The 15,599-nt window shown below is 40.5% G+C and overlaps 3 protein-coding genes across 5 annotated transcripts; 1 reads left to right on the forward strand and 2 right to left on the reverse strand.

Moving 5' to 3' along the window:
• Window positions 1–1,538: 1,538 nt before the first annotated feature.
• On the reverse strand, window positions 1,539–5,435 carry LOC108927380 (casein kinase II subunit beta). The gene is made up of 7 exons (XM_018740643.2): window positions 5,226–5,435; window positions 4,508–4,594; window positions 4,156–4,258; window positions 3,859–3,974; window positions 3,386–3,461; window positions 2,956–3,145; window positions 1,539–2,599 (listed from the first exon to the last, which is right to left on the reverse strand). Exons 2-7 carry the CDS (start codon window positions 4,577–4,579, stop codon window positions 2,509–2,511), a joined length of 648 nt encoding a protein of 215 aa, XP_018596159.1. The 5' UTR covers window positions 4,580–4,594; window positions 5,226–5,435; the 3' UTR covers window positions 1,539–2,508.
• A 1,486-nt stretch (window positions 5,436–6,921) lies between these two features.
• LOC108927394 (allograft inflammatory factor 1-like) lies at window positions 6,922–10,904 on the reverse strand. 3 transcript variants are annotated; one of them, XM_018740663.2, is made up of 7 exons: window positions 10,890–10,904; window positions 10,299–10,303; window positions 9,253–9,314; window positions 8,929–8,995; window positions 8,622–8,663; window positions 8,174–8,339; window positions 6,933–7,290 (listed from the first exon to the last, which is right to left on the reverse strand). In XM_018740663.2, exons 4-7 carry the CDS (start codon window positions 8,993–8,995, stop codon window positions 7,203–7,205), a joined length of 363 nt encoding a protein of 120 aa, XP_018596179.1. In that variant the 5' UTR covers window positions 9,253–9,314; window positions 10,299–10,303; window positions 10,890–10,904; the 3' UTR covers window positions 6,933–7,202. The 3 variants fall into 3 exon arrangements, with proteins under 3 accessions (XP_018596177.1, XP_018596179.1, XP_018596178.1); XM_018740661.2 differs by lacking the exon at window positions 10,890–10,904 and having other exon boundaries at window positions 6,922–7,290; window positions 10,299–10,488; XM_018740662.2 differs by lacking the exon at window positions 10,890–10,904 and having other exon boundaries at window positions 8,929–9,020; window positions 10,299–10,482.
• Window positions 10,905–12,831: 1,927 nt separating this feature from the next.
• Window positions 12,832–15,369, forward strand: LOC108927409 (uncharacterized). The gene is made up of 7 exons (XM_018740679.2): window positions 12,832–12,899; window positions 13,087–13,425; window positions 13,639–13,716; window positions 13,969–14,124; window positions 14,438–14,491; window positions 15,176–15,223; window positions 15,348–15,369. Exons 1-7 carry the CDS (start codon window positions 12,869–12,871, stop codon window positions 15,359–15,361), a joined length of 720 nt encoding a protein of 239 aa, XP_018596195.1. The 5' UTR covers window positions 12,832–12,868; the 3' UTR covers window positions 15,362–15,369.
• The last annotated feature ends 230 nt before the right edge of the window (window positions 15,370–15,599 follow it).

Raw genomic sequence — 15,599 nt, forward strand, 5'->3', positions numbered from 1 at the left:
AAAAGGCATCTCTTAGGGGCCCTTCAGTAAGTCAGTTACTGATCATTTAAAATAGACATCCTGCAAATATTAAGAGGACATACACAGCCACAATGGAAAAAGGTACTGCAGTTTCCACCCACCAATATGTAAAATTGGTAAAACTCACTCTGAGTGAAAAGCACCAAAGTCACAAGCATACTAACAACAGTAACACTCATCATCTTACAGAACCCAACTTCTTGGCTCACTATCAAAAACCTATATGTCTGCTACCTTGTTACCCTACCACACCAGATAGAAGCCCAGCTGGGGTAAATATACCACATCACAGGCATTCAGCTGCCTAACAAGAAGCAGGTGGGATTAATGGAAGTAGCATGGCATTTAAATGGAGGCAGTAAAACATGCCACTCGTTTCAATTTTTGAAAAGTATTTTCAGTTAAACACAGACAGGTGGATGTCCTTTAGCATACCCTAATTGCTTAAAATATTTGTTAATTATAAAATACAAAAAGGTATAAGGAGATAATGCAGCAATACAGAGATGTTGTAGGCTGGAGTGTTGCAGGTTATGGACATTGTAATTAAATCTATGTAATAGCTAAAAGAAGAGTGGCACAGCGCCTGTGTGGTGTGAGAGGACATGGTTTCAATCTCTGCTTAGTCTCTGTGGAGTTTGAATGTCCTCCCTGTGTGTGGGTTTCCTCCCACAGTCCAAAGACATGCTGTTCAGGTTCCTCATAGTGTGTGAGTGACAGAGTAGGTTCCACTGATGTATGAATAGGTAACCCAGTGTAAGTCACCTTGGTGAATAAGGTGTATGGGTTGATAACACTATGTAGAGCTCATTGGAAGTCATTTTGCTGAAAAGTGTCTGCTAAATAAATAAATGTAAACTACATGTGAGACAACATACTTTGCATTTAAATGAATTAGAATTAAAAGCTAAAATAAAATCCAGCCCAGTCTTTGGCTCTGGAGGACAATAGATGTACCTGGGTAGCACCACAAAGTGAAATATAATATTGTGCTACAGCTTGGGCATAAGCCATAGTTCTAATATTCTGAACTCTTTTTTTTTTTTTTTTTTTTACAATATAATGGGAGCTATTTGGCCAGTAGAAAAACTGGTAGGTTTTGTGACAATTCTACATTTCTTTCACACACATATATAAAACTTAATCCAAGTGCAACCACTTTTGGTATGCACAAAGGTCTTAAAACAGTGAATCTTCTGTAGCTTTACATATAGGGTATATACTACGTGTAGCAAAGGTATCACACTAATAACTGGCAGACACTGTTTGAAAACCATCTTTCCCAATTTAAACCCTCATGACACCAGACAAGTTGGGACTGATTCCATAAAGTCAGTGTTTGCTTCTTAACACTTCACAGGTTGGCTAAAATATGAGCAATGAGCATCTTGCCTTGGGGGTGTTCCACTGCGGTCCCACCACCTAAGAGACTACAGACAGAGCAGAAGCAATGAAGCATGTTACATACACACACCATGGAGAACAGACACAGTAAACAAATGAGAAATAACCAAAAGTGTAAGAACCAAAATACAATTTATTGTGAATTATTAATCCTGGTCACTGTTGCACAATTGGGAAAACCTAACACTACCAGTTTCTATTCATCATCACAATAATAAAATATTAAAAAAAGTCAATTTTCCCAATTGGAAAAAAATGACACAGAAATACAGGTTACACCTGAACCACAAACGTACATAGCATTACAATGACGTTATCCACATTTGATCTGTCTGCAGAATTTTACATCAACAATCCAACCAAAAATGCAGGAGTGTACAGTAGTAAATAAAAGGTTTGGTTGCAGGAAAGAAGAGATTGTTGAAGAGGTGCAGACTAAAAACAGCAAAGCTGGTGCAGTGCACAGCACCATCGTATTATCCTAACCTCTTCTGTGGGGTTTTATATAGTATTCAGGGTGAGGGGGTTGCAATTGTCCACACATAGGACAAGAAAACAGTCTTTTCATGCCACAAATCTACTCCCACATGCCAGTCTTAAAATGAAGATATATTTAAATTACATCTAAAAAAATTAGATGTTCTTTGTAGAAGTGTCTTTAAGTATCAGTTAATTTATTAAAGAAATAGTTCTCTTTACATTCTTGCAATTAAAACTACTGGATTTCCACATTTATTCTCCATAAGTCATTAAAAGAAAAGACTAATAAAAAGTCCTGGTTCTTCTATGGACTGAGGAAGATACTAACAAATATGATAAACTACAATAGCTATCAGGTTTCGTTTACTCCACACTTGTCACAATTAGTCACAGGTGACTGCATTTTGTCAGGTAGGAAAAGTCTTATTTAGGGTTTGCTTGTGTGTAAATACGTGTGAGCACATGTCTGCATTCATGCCTCTGTATATCCACATCTGTACATATCATTCACTGCCTACATAATCTGAACCATATATCCTCCAGCAAAGCAGGAACCAGTGTCATATGCCAGTCTCTCTTCCTGCTTGCCGCATCTGGTGTGCTCTAGCGAATGGCTTTCACCGGGCTCTTGAAGCTGGAGGCTGCTTGCAGCTGAAGTTGATACGCCATCGGGTGGATCTTGAAACCATACAGTCTTAATTTGGGGGCAAGAAAAAAAAAAAAAGAAAAAAGATTAGAACAGAACAGAATTTTCACAGCACTGGATTATATAAAGAAGCTGAATAAAACACACTGCTTGTTCCTATGGTATGCAGGACAAATAAAGTGTCACAGATGGATTCTTCCTTCAAAAGACAATTAACCCCTTCATAGATTTATATTTATTCGTTTAGCAAACAGTGATGTACATTTCACAGAAAGCAATCAGACATTGTGGGAATGCAGCTCTAGTACATACTGAGCAATACTATGACAAGGAGATGAATAAGAAACCACAGTAAGAAATGACAACTAAATTATTTTCACAAAGAGAGAGACAATGGGGCCAACCTGGGCACAAACTGGTTGGCAGGGCGTTTAGGCCGATATTCCGGATGCACCATGAAGAGCATGTGAGGGAAACCCGTGCCAAAGTAAGCCCCATCTGTGTGGTGGTGCCGGGAGGACTTTGGGGTGTACACATCCATGCACTTAGGGCAATACAGCTTCACCATGGCCTCACCGGGGATATCCGACAGCCCTGAAGGACAGGGACACCGTGAATGTGAGACGTGCATGCAGATGACTAGAGTAAAGCGGTTCGAAATTATTCACTTAATTGTCCAATACAAAAACTGAGAAATTATATTCTGTGGAGCCTAGAAGATGACTTAGAAGCCCTTGGAGAGGAAAAAGTATCTCATGAGCAGCTTACAGTAACTTGGAAGTTCTGAGCAAGTTAACTGTGTGCTACAGTGGCCCAGACAGATACTAGACTCACCGATCGGCAGCATGGGCTGGTTCTCGCAGTAAACTCTTGGACAGTAGCCAAAATCTCCCTGCTGGTACTTCTCCAACTGCAAGCAGAAGAAGGCAAGGTGAAACTTTATTCAACGATATGAATAGGAGAAATTTCATTCCAAGAGACAATGCGCAGTGTACGGGAAATCCTGATCCTCAGGTGATGCCAGGGATTCTTGTTTTTGCTCCTCCTGAACTCAGTTACTCAGTGGTGACTGGGATTTCACTGCAGTGCATCACAACCATCAAATGAAAGGCTATATAATCTTCCACATTAAGTTTTAAGAACTAGGACTTTCAATCCCCACATTACATACATATTGATATAAGCTCCTTAAACTGATATACTGAGTTGGAATGCAGCCTCTTTCTACAGACGCAGCACACACACACACACACACACACACACACACACACACACACCAAAACACCCCATTTACAACTAAAGCATACCATCTGAGCGATGCCTCTATTTGTGAGAATATAGCGTGCATGGATCAGGCCATAGAGCATTTCTGCTGCTTGCTCTATCAGGTCACTCTGGTTAGGATTATCTTCCAGCTCCTCATCTGAGCAAATGGCAAAAAAAAAAAACAAATGTGACAACACTGGTCAAGAGCACAGCTCACACTCTACACGATGTAAAGACACGAATACACTCTGTAACAGACCAAGTGTGCTACTACTTGACACATATGAACGTGTTCTTCAGACATACACATAAACTGGATTTGAAGGCGTCATACTGACCAGGTTCAAGGTCCAGAATCATGTCCAAAGCCTGTCGATAGTGTGGCACCTGCTCATTCAGCCCTGTAAGGTTAAACTTGTCCTGTATGTAGTCCTCATCCACCTGACACACAAAGGAAGTGACACAGGAAGCAGGAAAGGCAAAAAGCCTCAGTTAAGAGCACAATGCCAAGAAAATATTGAACAAAATCTGTTTTAAATTTCTGGTTTACTATGTATCCTGCAAAGACAAACTGGACGTGGATGTGTCAGCGGTGCAGTTTAGCCGTCGCTGCTTTGCGAGCCACTGGCAAATGACCAAGCGAGAGCGAAAGAGCGGTGGAAAAATACAATCCGAACACAGAAGACGGACCTCACAGAAGAACTCGTTCCCCCTCAGACCACAGAACCAGGAGATCCAGGACACTTCCTCTGAACTGCTCATCTTCTTACTTAGGCTCTGCAGAACACACAAACCATTCTGGTTAATGCACAAGCATGGAGGAGACCCTAAATTAACCTATTTTTATGAGAAAAGGGGCACGGATTGGAAAGTATAAACATGATTAAAACACGTGTGAGCACCTTTTTTGGGATGGCACTTAAGTCTTATATATTCAATATAATATAATATTGTATCAGTTGTGATTGTACACCACCTCCTAGCCGAAATATGACAGCAAATAGAGTTAAACCGAATATAGCTCGTAGAGGACTTTAACTAGAGGAAAGCCATGATTGTTGGCTCTGTGTGTGTGAGAGCAGAAAGGAGTGTATGAGACACTGTACCCGCGCTGGTCTTGCACACGATCAGTCAGTGCTAACGTAGTAACGTATAATAACGACTCATCTCCAACACACGGTGAAGACACACACAAACACACACAGCAACACTGCTACACGGCCCGTTTAAACTGCTGCACTATGTATGTCTCTTCGGCTACACAGATTCATTCCACTTCATTTCCAGCGGGCGATCTAGGCCGCAGAAGGATCACGCAGCCAGAAGCAGCCGGGCCATCGGTGTACAACATTTCTCGCATACCAACCAACTTAGCACTGCAATACGTGTCAATTCAGACAACACTTACTCCGCTTTATGTGGAACCCGAGTTATCGACCCCAATGAAGATGCAGGGGTTAAAAGAGTAAATCGCACAGACTCCTCCTTCCGGCACCCTGTGAACGATCCCAAAACTTCCAAATGGGGAAAAAAAAATCCCCTGACTAACGGAAAAACGTCAAAACTCAGAGACCGCATGCCGGGGGAACGCAAATACTCTGCGACCACACGGTGAGGTTGACGTCAACAACGAGACAACGGGGTTTGATGACGCAAGCACTCCGCGACGGCGCTACAGACGGAGATATCTATGTAAAAGATGCACAACGTTCCAGGAGATTCGGAGCAGCGTGGACTTCATATTATAAGCGCAGACTTGTTTTTTGATGCAGAAACGTAAACTGGCGCGAGTGTTACGTTTACTACTCTATAAGGAAGTGCGCAATACATTGATTGAGCGTCACACACACACAGCCGCTAATCATTCAGTATACTCATACTGTGGCGCGCGGTACTCTGGGTTTGGATGGGGCAAAGAAACAAACGGGCAACACTCATTCTGAACATTTATTTGAACACCGGCACACGAGGGAAAAAAAATACTCGGTCCGAGAACCCCCATTCCTCAAGGACATGCGCTTCAAGCCACTTTTCCCAGCCTGCTTAGCGCTCCCAGGCTTTCTGACAGACGCAATCACCCCCTTGTATTCCTCCTACGTCACCCAAATCCAACCAATTACAATAAAAACATTTCCCGCTCAAACACAACGGGGGGGGGGGGGGGGGGGGGGGGGGTCGTTACAATTTTTATAGTTTATGGCGCCCGGAACTAATGCTGTTATTAGAACACACACAGCGAAAAACAGCAATTTACTGAGACCTCAAGTTCAAATTGCTTTCATAATGTTTTTACGAAGGCAACATGTTTATCCAAAGCGGTGTAAACTCGTTACCCATATATAGAGGTGCATATGTGGAGTGCAATTCCAGGCCCAGTGCAGCCCCTGTCTTCCCTCAATGTTATACATCAAGTCTCCGTAGCAAGATGTGGTGCCCCGCCACAGGTGTGTTGAATGAAGCTTAGCATTCACCGCACTTGGTAAAAACTCCTTGATTAAAAGAAAAAAAATCAACCACATAACTTTTTTCAGTGTCTTGACTGTTGCCAACAACTCAAATTTTACATGGCCTCAAAATGTAAAACGTTTCAGTTTTTCTGCATGACCTTCATACCAGTTTTAACATCATAATCTGAACTCAGTCCACATTTTTGATGTTGTTTCTTGAATAAAAACAGTCATTTGTTAATTTAATAGTGAATACAGTAGCACAAAATAATAGGAACTTTCATTTATGTTTCAGTTAGGAATATCAGCCTGATAATAGATATTTAAATTTTTGTGTAAATATTCTATGTCAACATATTCTGTATCAAACCTGACACTTGGGCATTGGGGTAAATTTTCTGTAATTATACCCATCTGAACTGTCCAGATTATTTGTAAATAATTTCTGCGAAATTTATGTAGTCTGTTAAGTTAACGAAGAGCTATCTTCTAAAATGGAGATAAACCCAGTTACAATTAACGTATATTTGTCTGAATCCAGTACTGCAGAATCAAATCAATGCCACCAGGTTTTCTCTACTTCAGTCACCCAAGTGTGTTTATTGGCTTATCACAAACTGACACAGTCATTTCTTTTGTGAATTAATTAACTCACCTTTGGCAGAATATTCTTTAGAATAAGAAAAAAACATTCATTACAGATTCTGAATTCAGACCAACACTTTATTGGTTATACTCTGAAATTATCTGTATTTCAGAAAAAAAAACTGTATCTACAGTTGATCTCATTCTGAATTTTTACTACTCATGACACACTTTCATGTCAATTTTTGTTTCTGATTTTGTCTGAGGTTATTAAAGTAACATAAATGATTCTAGATCTTTTCCAGTCGGTCGGTGTTGCCATGCGGGGCCTTAACGTTCACCCTGGGCTGACTTCATGGCAGATCAGAAAATGTCTTTCGTGGTGGTGGACCAGTTTCCTTACACTCTTGTTCTTTTGCTTTGTCCTCAAACATCAAGATGCTGTAAATAGAAGAAGTATGAGAAAACACTGAAGACTTTGCACATCTCCCATAAATAGATTTTTTTGTGGTATTAAAAATACCGCAGTGAGTATTACAGCATTGCAGAATCTGTCCAGTTCAAAGTAATGAATGGCAACCATTTTTCCCAGAAATATTTGATGAAACTGACAAAAAATATATCTATCACAAGGGGGGCGCAGTGGTGTGGTGGGATTGTCCAGATCTTGCTCTCCAGTGGGTTTGGGGTTTGAGTCCTGCCTGGGGTGCCTTGTGATGGACTGGTGTCCCGTCCTAGCGTCCCCCTCTAGCCTTGCGCCCTGTGTTGCCGGGTTAAGCTCCGGCTGGCCTGACCCCACTTGGGGTAAACAGTTTCAGGCAATGTGTGTGTGTCTGTGTATTTATCACAGGGTCAAATAATGTCATAGATCTAAGATAGCAAGCAGAGGTTAACAAAGTTAAGTGGATTTACTGGATATCATAAATAAATTTCTTAATTCTGTATTATTAACTGCTTACACAATGCAGGGTAAGAGTGGTCTATTTTGTAAGCGTAGGGTGTACACCAGTCTATCATAGGGCATCCGCATACCTATTCACATACACACACAAAGGGCAATTTAGAGTAACCAGTCCACCTAGAGCTGGTGTCTTTGGATGTGGGAGAAAATGGAGTACATGGCAGAAACTGACACAAACTCGACACACACTAAGATAGATTCAGACCCTTGACCAAATCCACTATCCTAGAGCTGTGATGCTCCAACGCTACCCATTGAGCCACTGTATTTACACATTTAAATAAACTCATGAATGATTAGATTCATGTAAATAACACTGGTATCTGGTATTATGTGTGTGTGCGCAGTGTATTTCAGACTCACATTCTCAGGATGGCATTCCTTTTGCCCAGCATCATGTTGAGGAAGTCGCTATAGCCGATGGTGTCACGGGAGGCTCCTCCTACTACCTCTGAAATCATTTTCTTGAGCTCAAGATGAGTCTTGGCTACTCCCAGCTTCTCCAGCATACGCTTCAGTCCCATCATATCTGAGGTTAGACAATTGGGGGGGCAATATGATTTTGAAAAATTAAAAAGAGAAAAATTAATATTTTCAAATAGTAAAGAAAACTCTCAGCTGTTACACAATGTTTTTATTTTTCACTGTTACATCATTTTTTTTCCTTATTATAAGAGCACTGAGTGAGTAGTGCATTTTGTATACTAAAATATCTGATGTTTAGGGTTAGGGTTACATACAGTATGTGAGTAGAGCTGGGGACCCTTGGAAAGCACATGCACATGACTATATCACATTTTCTCAAAGTTACCTATTTCTCCTTGGTCATTTAGGTCAAACTCCATGTATTTATCTGAAAAACACCAGAGGCAGTTATGATCTCTACAACAATAAATTAAAATAAATGTACCAAGTTGAAAACTGAACCCTTTTAAGCCAATTAAGGACTTGATATATGACAATAAGGCTGCAGTTTTTAATGCCAGGGATCCACTGTTTTGGGATTGAGGACAGAAGTTAATAGTAATTGCTCCCATCATAATTATGCAACAGACAGGTTTTGGGTGAAACCAGAAGAAATTTGGATTGCTAAGTGTTTTTAAGCGTCTCTGACTCACTTTTAAAGGATTCCAATTTGGAGTTAAGGTCTTCTTCGTCTGCATATTTGGGATCATTAAGAAACATCTTAAAAAGCACAAAGAAAAAAATTCTGCAATGACAGTGTTAAGTCTTAGTTTAGCCAAGACCACTTGTCTTTTTTCAAGCCACTGACATCATTAAGTAATTCAAAGTTTCAGTCATTCGTTTATGACCATGACATAAATAGACAGATGCTGAAATGCTGCCCTTTAAGGTGCCAGTATTTTTAGACACAAAATAGCTTAAGACTGTGTGTTACTAGTGTTAAACATGCTTCATGGCAGATTAGCAAAGGCACACACCTCATTAACTGCATTCAGCTTGTCTTCTTGCTTGGATTTCAGGGCTCCAAATGCTTTTCCACCTAAAACAAAATAGTGTGGTATTGAAAGATTATTGGAATGTCTAGAAAGATATGTAGAAACTACCCACAAAATACACACAGAAACCATATTGCTGAAAAATTGTCTTAGGCATGAACACACACACACACACACACACACACACACACACACACAGAAAGCAGAAAATAGAACACATCCCTGAACAACAAAAGCTTTTGAAACGTAAACTGAACAGAAACTACTCACTTCCTTATTTGGTCTGATTTTCCAAAATGTGTCAGTTGCTAAAACCAGGCCAGTACATCGTTACGTATGGTAATACATGGAAGAGGCATAGCAGTGAAGAACCTAAGTAACAGGGTGAATATTTGCAAATGTAGCCTAGCAGTAAGTGCACTGAACATTGGATAACAATGCATGGCTGTATATTGCAATATAACCATAATACTAATCTAACTAAAGACTTACGAAACATTAGGAAAAGTCCAAGTTGCATTATTAGTGCATGTACGTTCACATTTAAACGATGATCCTGTGCAGCATAATTTGAAAAAACATTTTCATACACGAAGTGAGTTCAGTTACACAATGAATAAATCAAATCTATACTTTTCAGTGATGACAACATCAGTTACCCATAGCTGACTTTGAAATTCATGATTCTTAAAATTGAACTTGATGATACTAAAAACACATTCGAGTTCCTTAGATACCTTAAAGCATCACTCTGGTGATACAAAGTTATATCATTAAATGAGCATTTAATTGTTTAAGCATTAAGTGTGGTTTTCATATTTTGTTTTTAAATGTATCAGTACTGTTGCAAAACAAGGTGAGTGCAATACGAAACTGAGGCAGTGCAAATGCTTGTTAATTTGAGCTTCACGAAATAAGCTGCATACAGACACATGAGCACATGTCAAAAAGGAGGTTTAGAAAAGAAACCAACACAGATGCCGTGGCAGAGGATGATAGAGGAATTTAAAGATACCAAGTGTTTTTACCCTGTCTGTCCATGTCCGACAGTCCGTCCGGTGAAGAAAGGGCAGAACAAACAGAGGAAGTGTAGAGAAACGAGGAGAGGGTTAAACTCTAATACTGAACATGTCTGTGGTGTGTGTAGATATAGAGCTGAGGATAGAGGAAGTTCATGCTGCAGTTTGTTTGGTTGTGTGTGGTGTGGTCACTAGCCAGACACCATCTAACACAGCCTTTAAAAGCGATGCAAGTGCAGAGACACATGAAGTGTGTGTGTGTGTGGGTGGTTTTTTTTTTTTTTTATTAAACTGCTTCCCTGTTCACGGAGGAAGTGATGATACAGAAAGGAGAAAAAAATTATCTAAAATTTGCCTTTGCAGTGTTAAAATATATTCTGACATGCAATGTGTGTCAAAAATGTTTCAGAAATCCAATTTCTGCCATCAAGTTCATTCACATCTATAGTAGAGACAAACAGCACAGCCCAGAACTATACTCATGCCCTCAACAGTAGCTCATTCAGGGCATGATTCAGTTACTACTTCAGTACATGTGCAATGATGAAGGGCTCAAGGGAGGTCTCTGGCTGTTATTAGTCTGCCACTTTGTGCTCATACCAACAGCTGCCACTTTCTTTTCTTCTTTCAGGTGTGAAAGGAAGTCCTGATGAGTAGAATGGACGGACGGAAGCGCCATCGAGTCGAGTCCCATACATAGTGTCCTCTCGTCTTGTTTCCCAGGCAGTGGAGAAGTGAAAGTGGTTTGCTGCTGCATTATCCAGTGAAATGTGCAAACCTCGTGTCCGCTGCACTGCTCAGAAGCTGCAAGACACCAGCTTAACCCACCATTTCCCTATGACAACAAGAATAAAAAGGCCTTATTTCTAAGAGTGTTTCAAATAAGGAACAGGAATTGCAGTTAAGTTCTTGCATAGTAGATGCATAGGCTGAACAGGGTGAACTGTCATGAGGCTATGAATACATTTCTCTTTATCCATCTAACTAATGCTTCTCTCTCGAGCAACTTACAATGTAAAGAAACCCTTAACTGTACCCTTCAAACGTTGGGCCTTCGGACTTGAAGGCAGCAGCTCTAATTACTAGGTCACCTGCTGCCTTGTTAAAATGGGCTTCTCTAGTTAAAGGAGATTTGAACAACAAACCATTGTTACCCACGTCAGGCACCTTACCCACTACACCAAACAGCCATAATTATAACACCAGAGTTATGCAAGAGCTGGAAATGTTAAGGTCATGGCCCTCAAACTAAGGTATAGCTGTGTTCCACTACTGCTGGCAAAGAATTAGCAACATAAAGGTGACGCAAGCAAGTATAGAATAATGAGTAATATATCCTTAGTATGCTTCTGACAACAAAGTTGCATTTTTAGCAGGTATTCGGTGTCTCACAGAAGTACACAAGCCCGGCTCCCCTGTGTTTGCGGCCACAATTCTTCCAGCACGTCTTAGTACTCAGTCAGCAGTGTCCCTGCCTGGTGAATCCAAGAAACACAAGCAAGTGTCCAAAGGTAAAGCAATCAGTGTATGATATTTTTAACCCATTCTAATGTGTGAAGGAATAATATTTCAAAGTCCTTTTTCAAGCAATGTGACAACAACAGAAGTGAATTGATGTGTTACGTCAAAATTCCTTATGATATTTATTCATACTGAAAGCAATAGGACTGAGAAGCAGAACTGAGAGGAGGACCTGGTGCCTTATTATCAGCTTCCTCGCCATTAACCAATGTGATAGATCCAGCTGAATGAGTCGCACACTGGACACACGGCAGCTTGAGAAATGGACCTCTGTTTGTCTCTTCTGACATCTTTACTGTTTCTCCTGATGCTCATCCTTCACCCACAGTTCTGCAGTAAGTAGCTTCCTGCACTGCTTTAAATTCAGTGACTTATTATAACAGATTGTGGTAAGTCTACAACAGAATAATGCATCTTTCCTGTAAAATTCTTTTTAAACCAGTGAGATTGTAGTAATTTAGCTGTTTTGTACAAGGTAAAATTGGAAAAACATGGAATCTGCAAGGCCTTGTCCTGGCTCTACTATCAATACAATTAGTAATATGCATCATTTTGTTGAATATGTTGGAAGTTGCAAGTGTAACAAATGCTAATGAAGCTGAGATTGATCTGAGAGAAATTAAAAGTCAATGAAAAGGCTCCACACAAGTTATTAAGATAACAAAGATGGTGTCTTACCACAAGACGTTATGAACATCTCTCTTCCTCATTCTTTTTCTCAAGGCACACTTTCTGATTCCTGTAAAACGACCAAAACACTTGTGATATCTGCTACTTTGGGGAAAAAAGCTGAACTGCCATGTTACTTTCCATTCCGCCGTGAAGAAGCCCGCCAGTTCAGAATGAAATGGATTAAACACACGGCAGAAAACTCTCTGCCAGATGTAATCCTGGAGTGGCCTAAGTCATCGCAGGCTCTAGTCAAGGACACCAAGGCTGTCTTCTCCTGGAATGAGAAGGGAATGGCAGTAGGAAATTTCTCCCTTTCCCTGCAGAAGGTGAAGGAGAATGACTCTGGGCTTTATAGATGTGTTGTCTGGCAAGGATGGGACTGTGAAATGGTCACCAACATCCCTGTCAAGATCACAGGTGAAAAAAATGCCTACGTGTTGCCCTTCTGGTCATTCTTCGCTAAATTGCTATTGCAGTAAATTTTGGGGATGTTATTTTTCATATTCACCACTTAATGAGTCCGATGTCCTCACCTTGTTGCCTCCTCCTGTGGAGCAAAAGGATCTCATTCTGAACACCATCCGTGTTCCTTCTCCCTGTCAAGAATGCCAGGTTCTGACCCCTGTAATGGTTCCACCCAGTGCTGATGTGGTGCTACCATGTTCCTCTGGACCTACTGCAGAGGAAGTCAAGAATGTAACGGTCAGCTGGCAGCTGGTCACAGGGAAGCAGAGGACTGTCATCCTTCGGTATCCTCCGTCAGCACCCGTGGGTCCTACTGAACAGGTCTTGCAGGGACGAGTCAGATTCAGTGGAAATCCCCAGGAGGGCGAAGTAGCCCTAAATGTGTCAAAAGTGACAGACACTGATACCAACTGGTATCGCTGTGACCTGCACACGCAGAAAACTCAAAGTTGCTATGAAGTGAGGCTTGAAGTCAGAGGTTTGTTTACTTTTCATCTGTTAGCATCATTCCTTTGCTCTAGTACTGCCTGTAGCCCTATGTACCATCTCCAACTGTGTGTACACCAGTCTGCCAAGCCATCCTCGCATTGTGTATTTGTCTCTCTGTTTCGCTTTCCTGTTGTAAAGCTGAAAGAGTCGTCCGGCTGGACGGATGCATATTTCTACATCTTTATGTATTTGTGATTTACAGAATCTCAGTCAGCAGCCATCACAACAGCCGGCCCGGTGACAGTTATTACGGATCTCACAAATATAACACCAACGACAAGTAAGCTGTGTTGTGGGCAACACAATCCAGTTATTCTACAAAAAACATAATTTATGTCACTGCAGTATTTTTTAAATTGTGTAATTTGTAAAGTAATGTCCACACTCTTGAGTGACTGCACAAGTCTATTTACGTTATTATACATCAGAAATTTTAACAATTCTGATATGCGTTTCTGCTATTATGTTAGCGGTACCACGGTGTGGAGGTTCTTAATGCTGTATCCAGCCATGTTGATGTTTCCTCACACAGCTATCAGAGACAATGAAGAGGACAGTGGGAACCGAGGCAGTGGGGCTATGGTTGTCACACTGGTCTTCCTGTTGTCCACGTGTCTCATTGCAGTGGCAGCGGCGCTGATAATCTGCTTCCTGCGATACAAAGGGGCAAGAGAATCAAGGAATTTTGGTACCACTGAGTTACATTTGTTTTGCTTCAGAGCAGTGCTCATCGCAAACTTCTTTATGAAGTTCCAGTAGATTTGATGACTACAAATACATGACAATGATTGCAGGAAGGAAAGGGGTTGATCTTATAAATTGAAAAAATGAAAAGCTAAAGATCCATTTGAGAATTAGTTATCACACCAATGGTACAGCGCTTAGCATAAGACCCCTCTGACACTGTATGGAACAAGAGCCTTTGGAACAAAGCATCGCATGACCACAGCTGGTGGGCAACAAAAACTTTAGTGACCCTAAATCGGTTCTGTTCTCCACAGATATGATTAATCTTCAGGAGAGTCCTTATTCCAACGTAGACATTCGAAACTCAGGTGAGCGCTTTAAAGTGTCACTCAATCACAGTTTTATCTGAGATCTCAAACGTTGTGTTTTTCATTTCAGTGACAAGAGGTCAAATGCTCAGAAGTACTATATATTAAGTTTACAGTAAAATAGGTTAATAAATTGGCAAACAGCTTTTTGATCATATTCATGATTTTGAAACAAAGAATAATCCTTATGTATCAGCTGAATTTTTAATCAAAATAGAATGTAACATTTATGAACTTAGAGTAAGGGGGTAGGCACGGTAGCTCATAGCATAGTGGTCAGACCTGCTGTCTGTGGACTCAGAGGTTGTTGGTTTGAATCTTTCCTCTAGCTATAGTACACTTGAGCAAGGTGCTTACTCTAAATTGCTCCTTCTGAGAAGAGATGTGTTTTGGGCTTTTTCCACACAGCTTTGGGTTGTAAACATCATGAAAACACACATACAGCTCCAGCCAACTTGAACCTTTTCTCAGGAGCTACGAGGGATCAGCTTTAGCTGCCATACCACCAAACATAAGATACATAGCAGAAGGGACATTGATACGGATGTGAGCAGGCATCATAACAATTTTTAAAGAACTGGAGATGTTTGTTTTCATCTCCCTGTTGGTTGTTGTTGTTAGAAATATGCTTTTTATTTTTTCAACCTGATGATATTGCTTATGACTGTGTTGTGTTATTTGTAGTTCTGAACACGTTTTATACCTTGGCTTACTCCGAAGATAGGTGTTGTGGTAGGTTGCTACAATTTAAAACTAATACACTGTAACACTGCACCTAAGCATTTTGCAATTAACAGTTAAAAATACAGGATTGTTTTTAGGACTGCTGTATAATTTTTACTTTTCTTTCTTACAGAGCAGCACACTTGAAAACAGACACAAGATAGCCTATATGTACAAAGTCACCCAGAAGCATCAACTTCTTCTACACAGAAACAGTCATTCTAGACTGTGAATATAGCTAATTAAAGATCTTATTAAGTTTTCTTCTTTGTTGTTGTAGCTTTTTTACATTATGAAACCCATATGGAAATAAAGATGCACTCTTTTTGGCAGAACCATTACATCCTCTTCTTTATTCTTATTTTGAACAATGAAATAAGTCTTT

The sequence above is a fragment of the Scleropages formosus genome, chromosome 18 (genome assembly GCF_900964775.1).
Source record: "Scleropages formosus chromosome 18, fSclFor1.1, whole genome shotgun sequence".
Lineage (NCBI taxonomy): Eukaryota > Metazoa > Chordata > Actinopteri > Osteoglossiformes > Osteoglossidae > Scleropages > Scleropages formosus.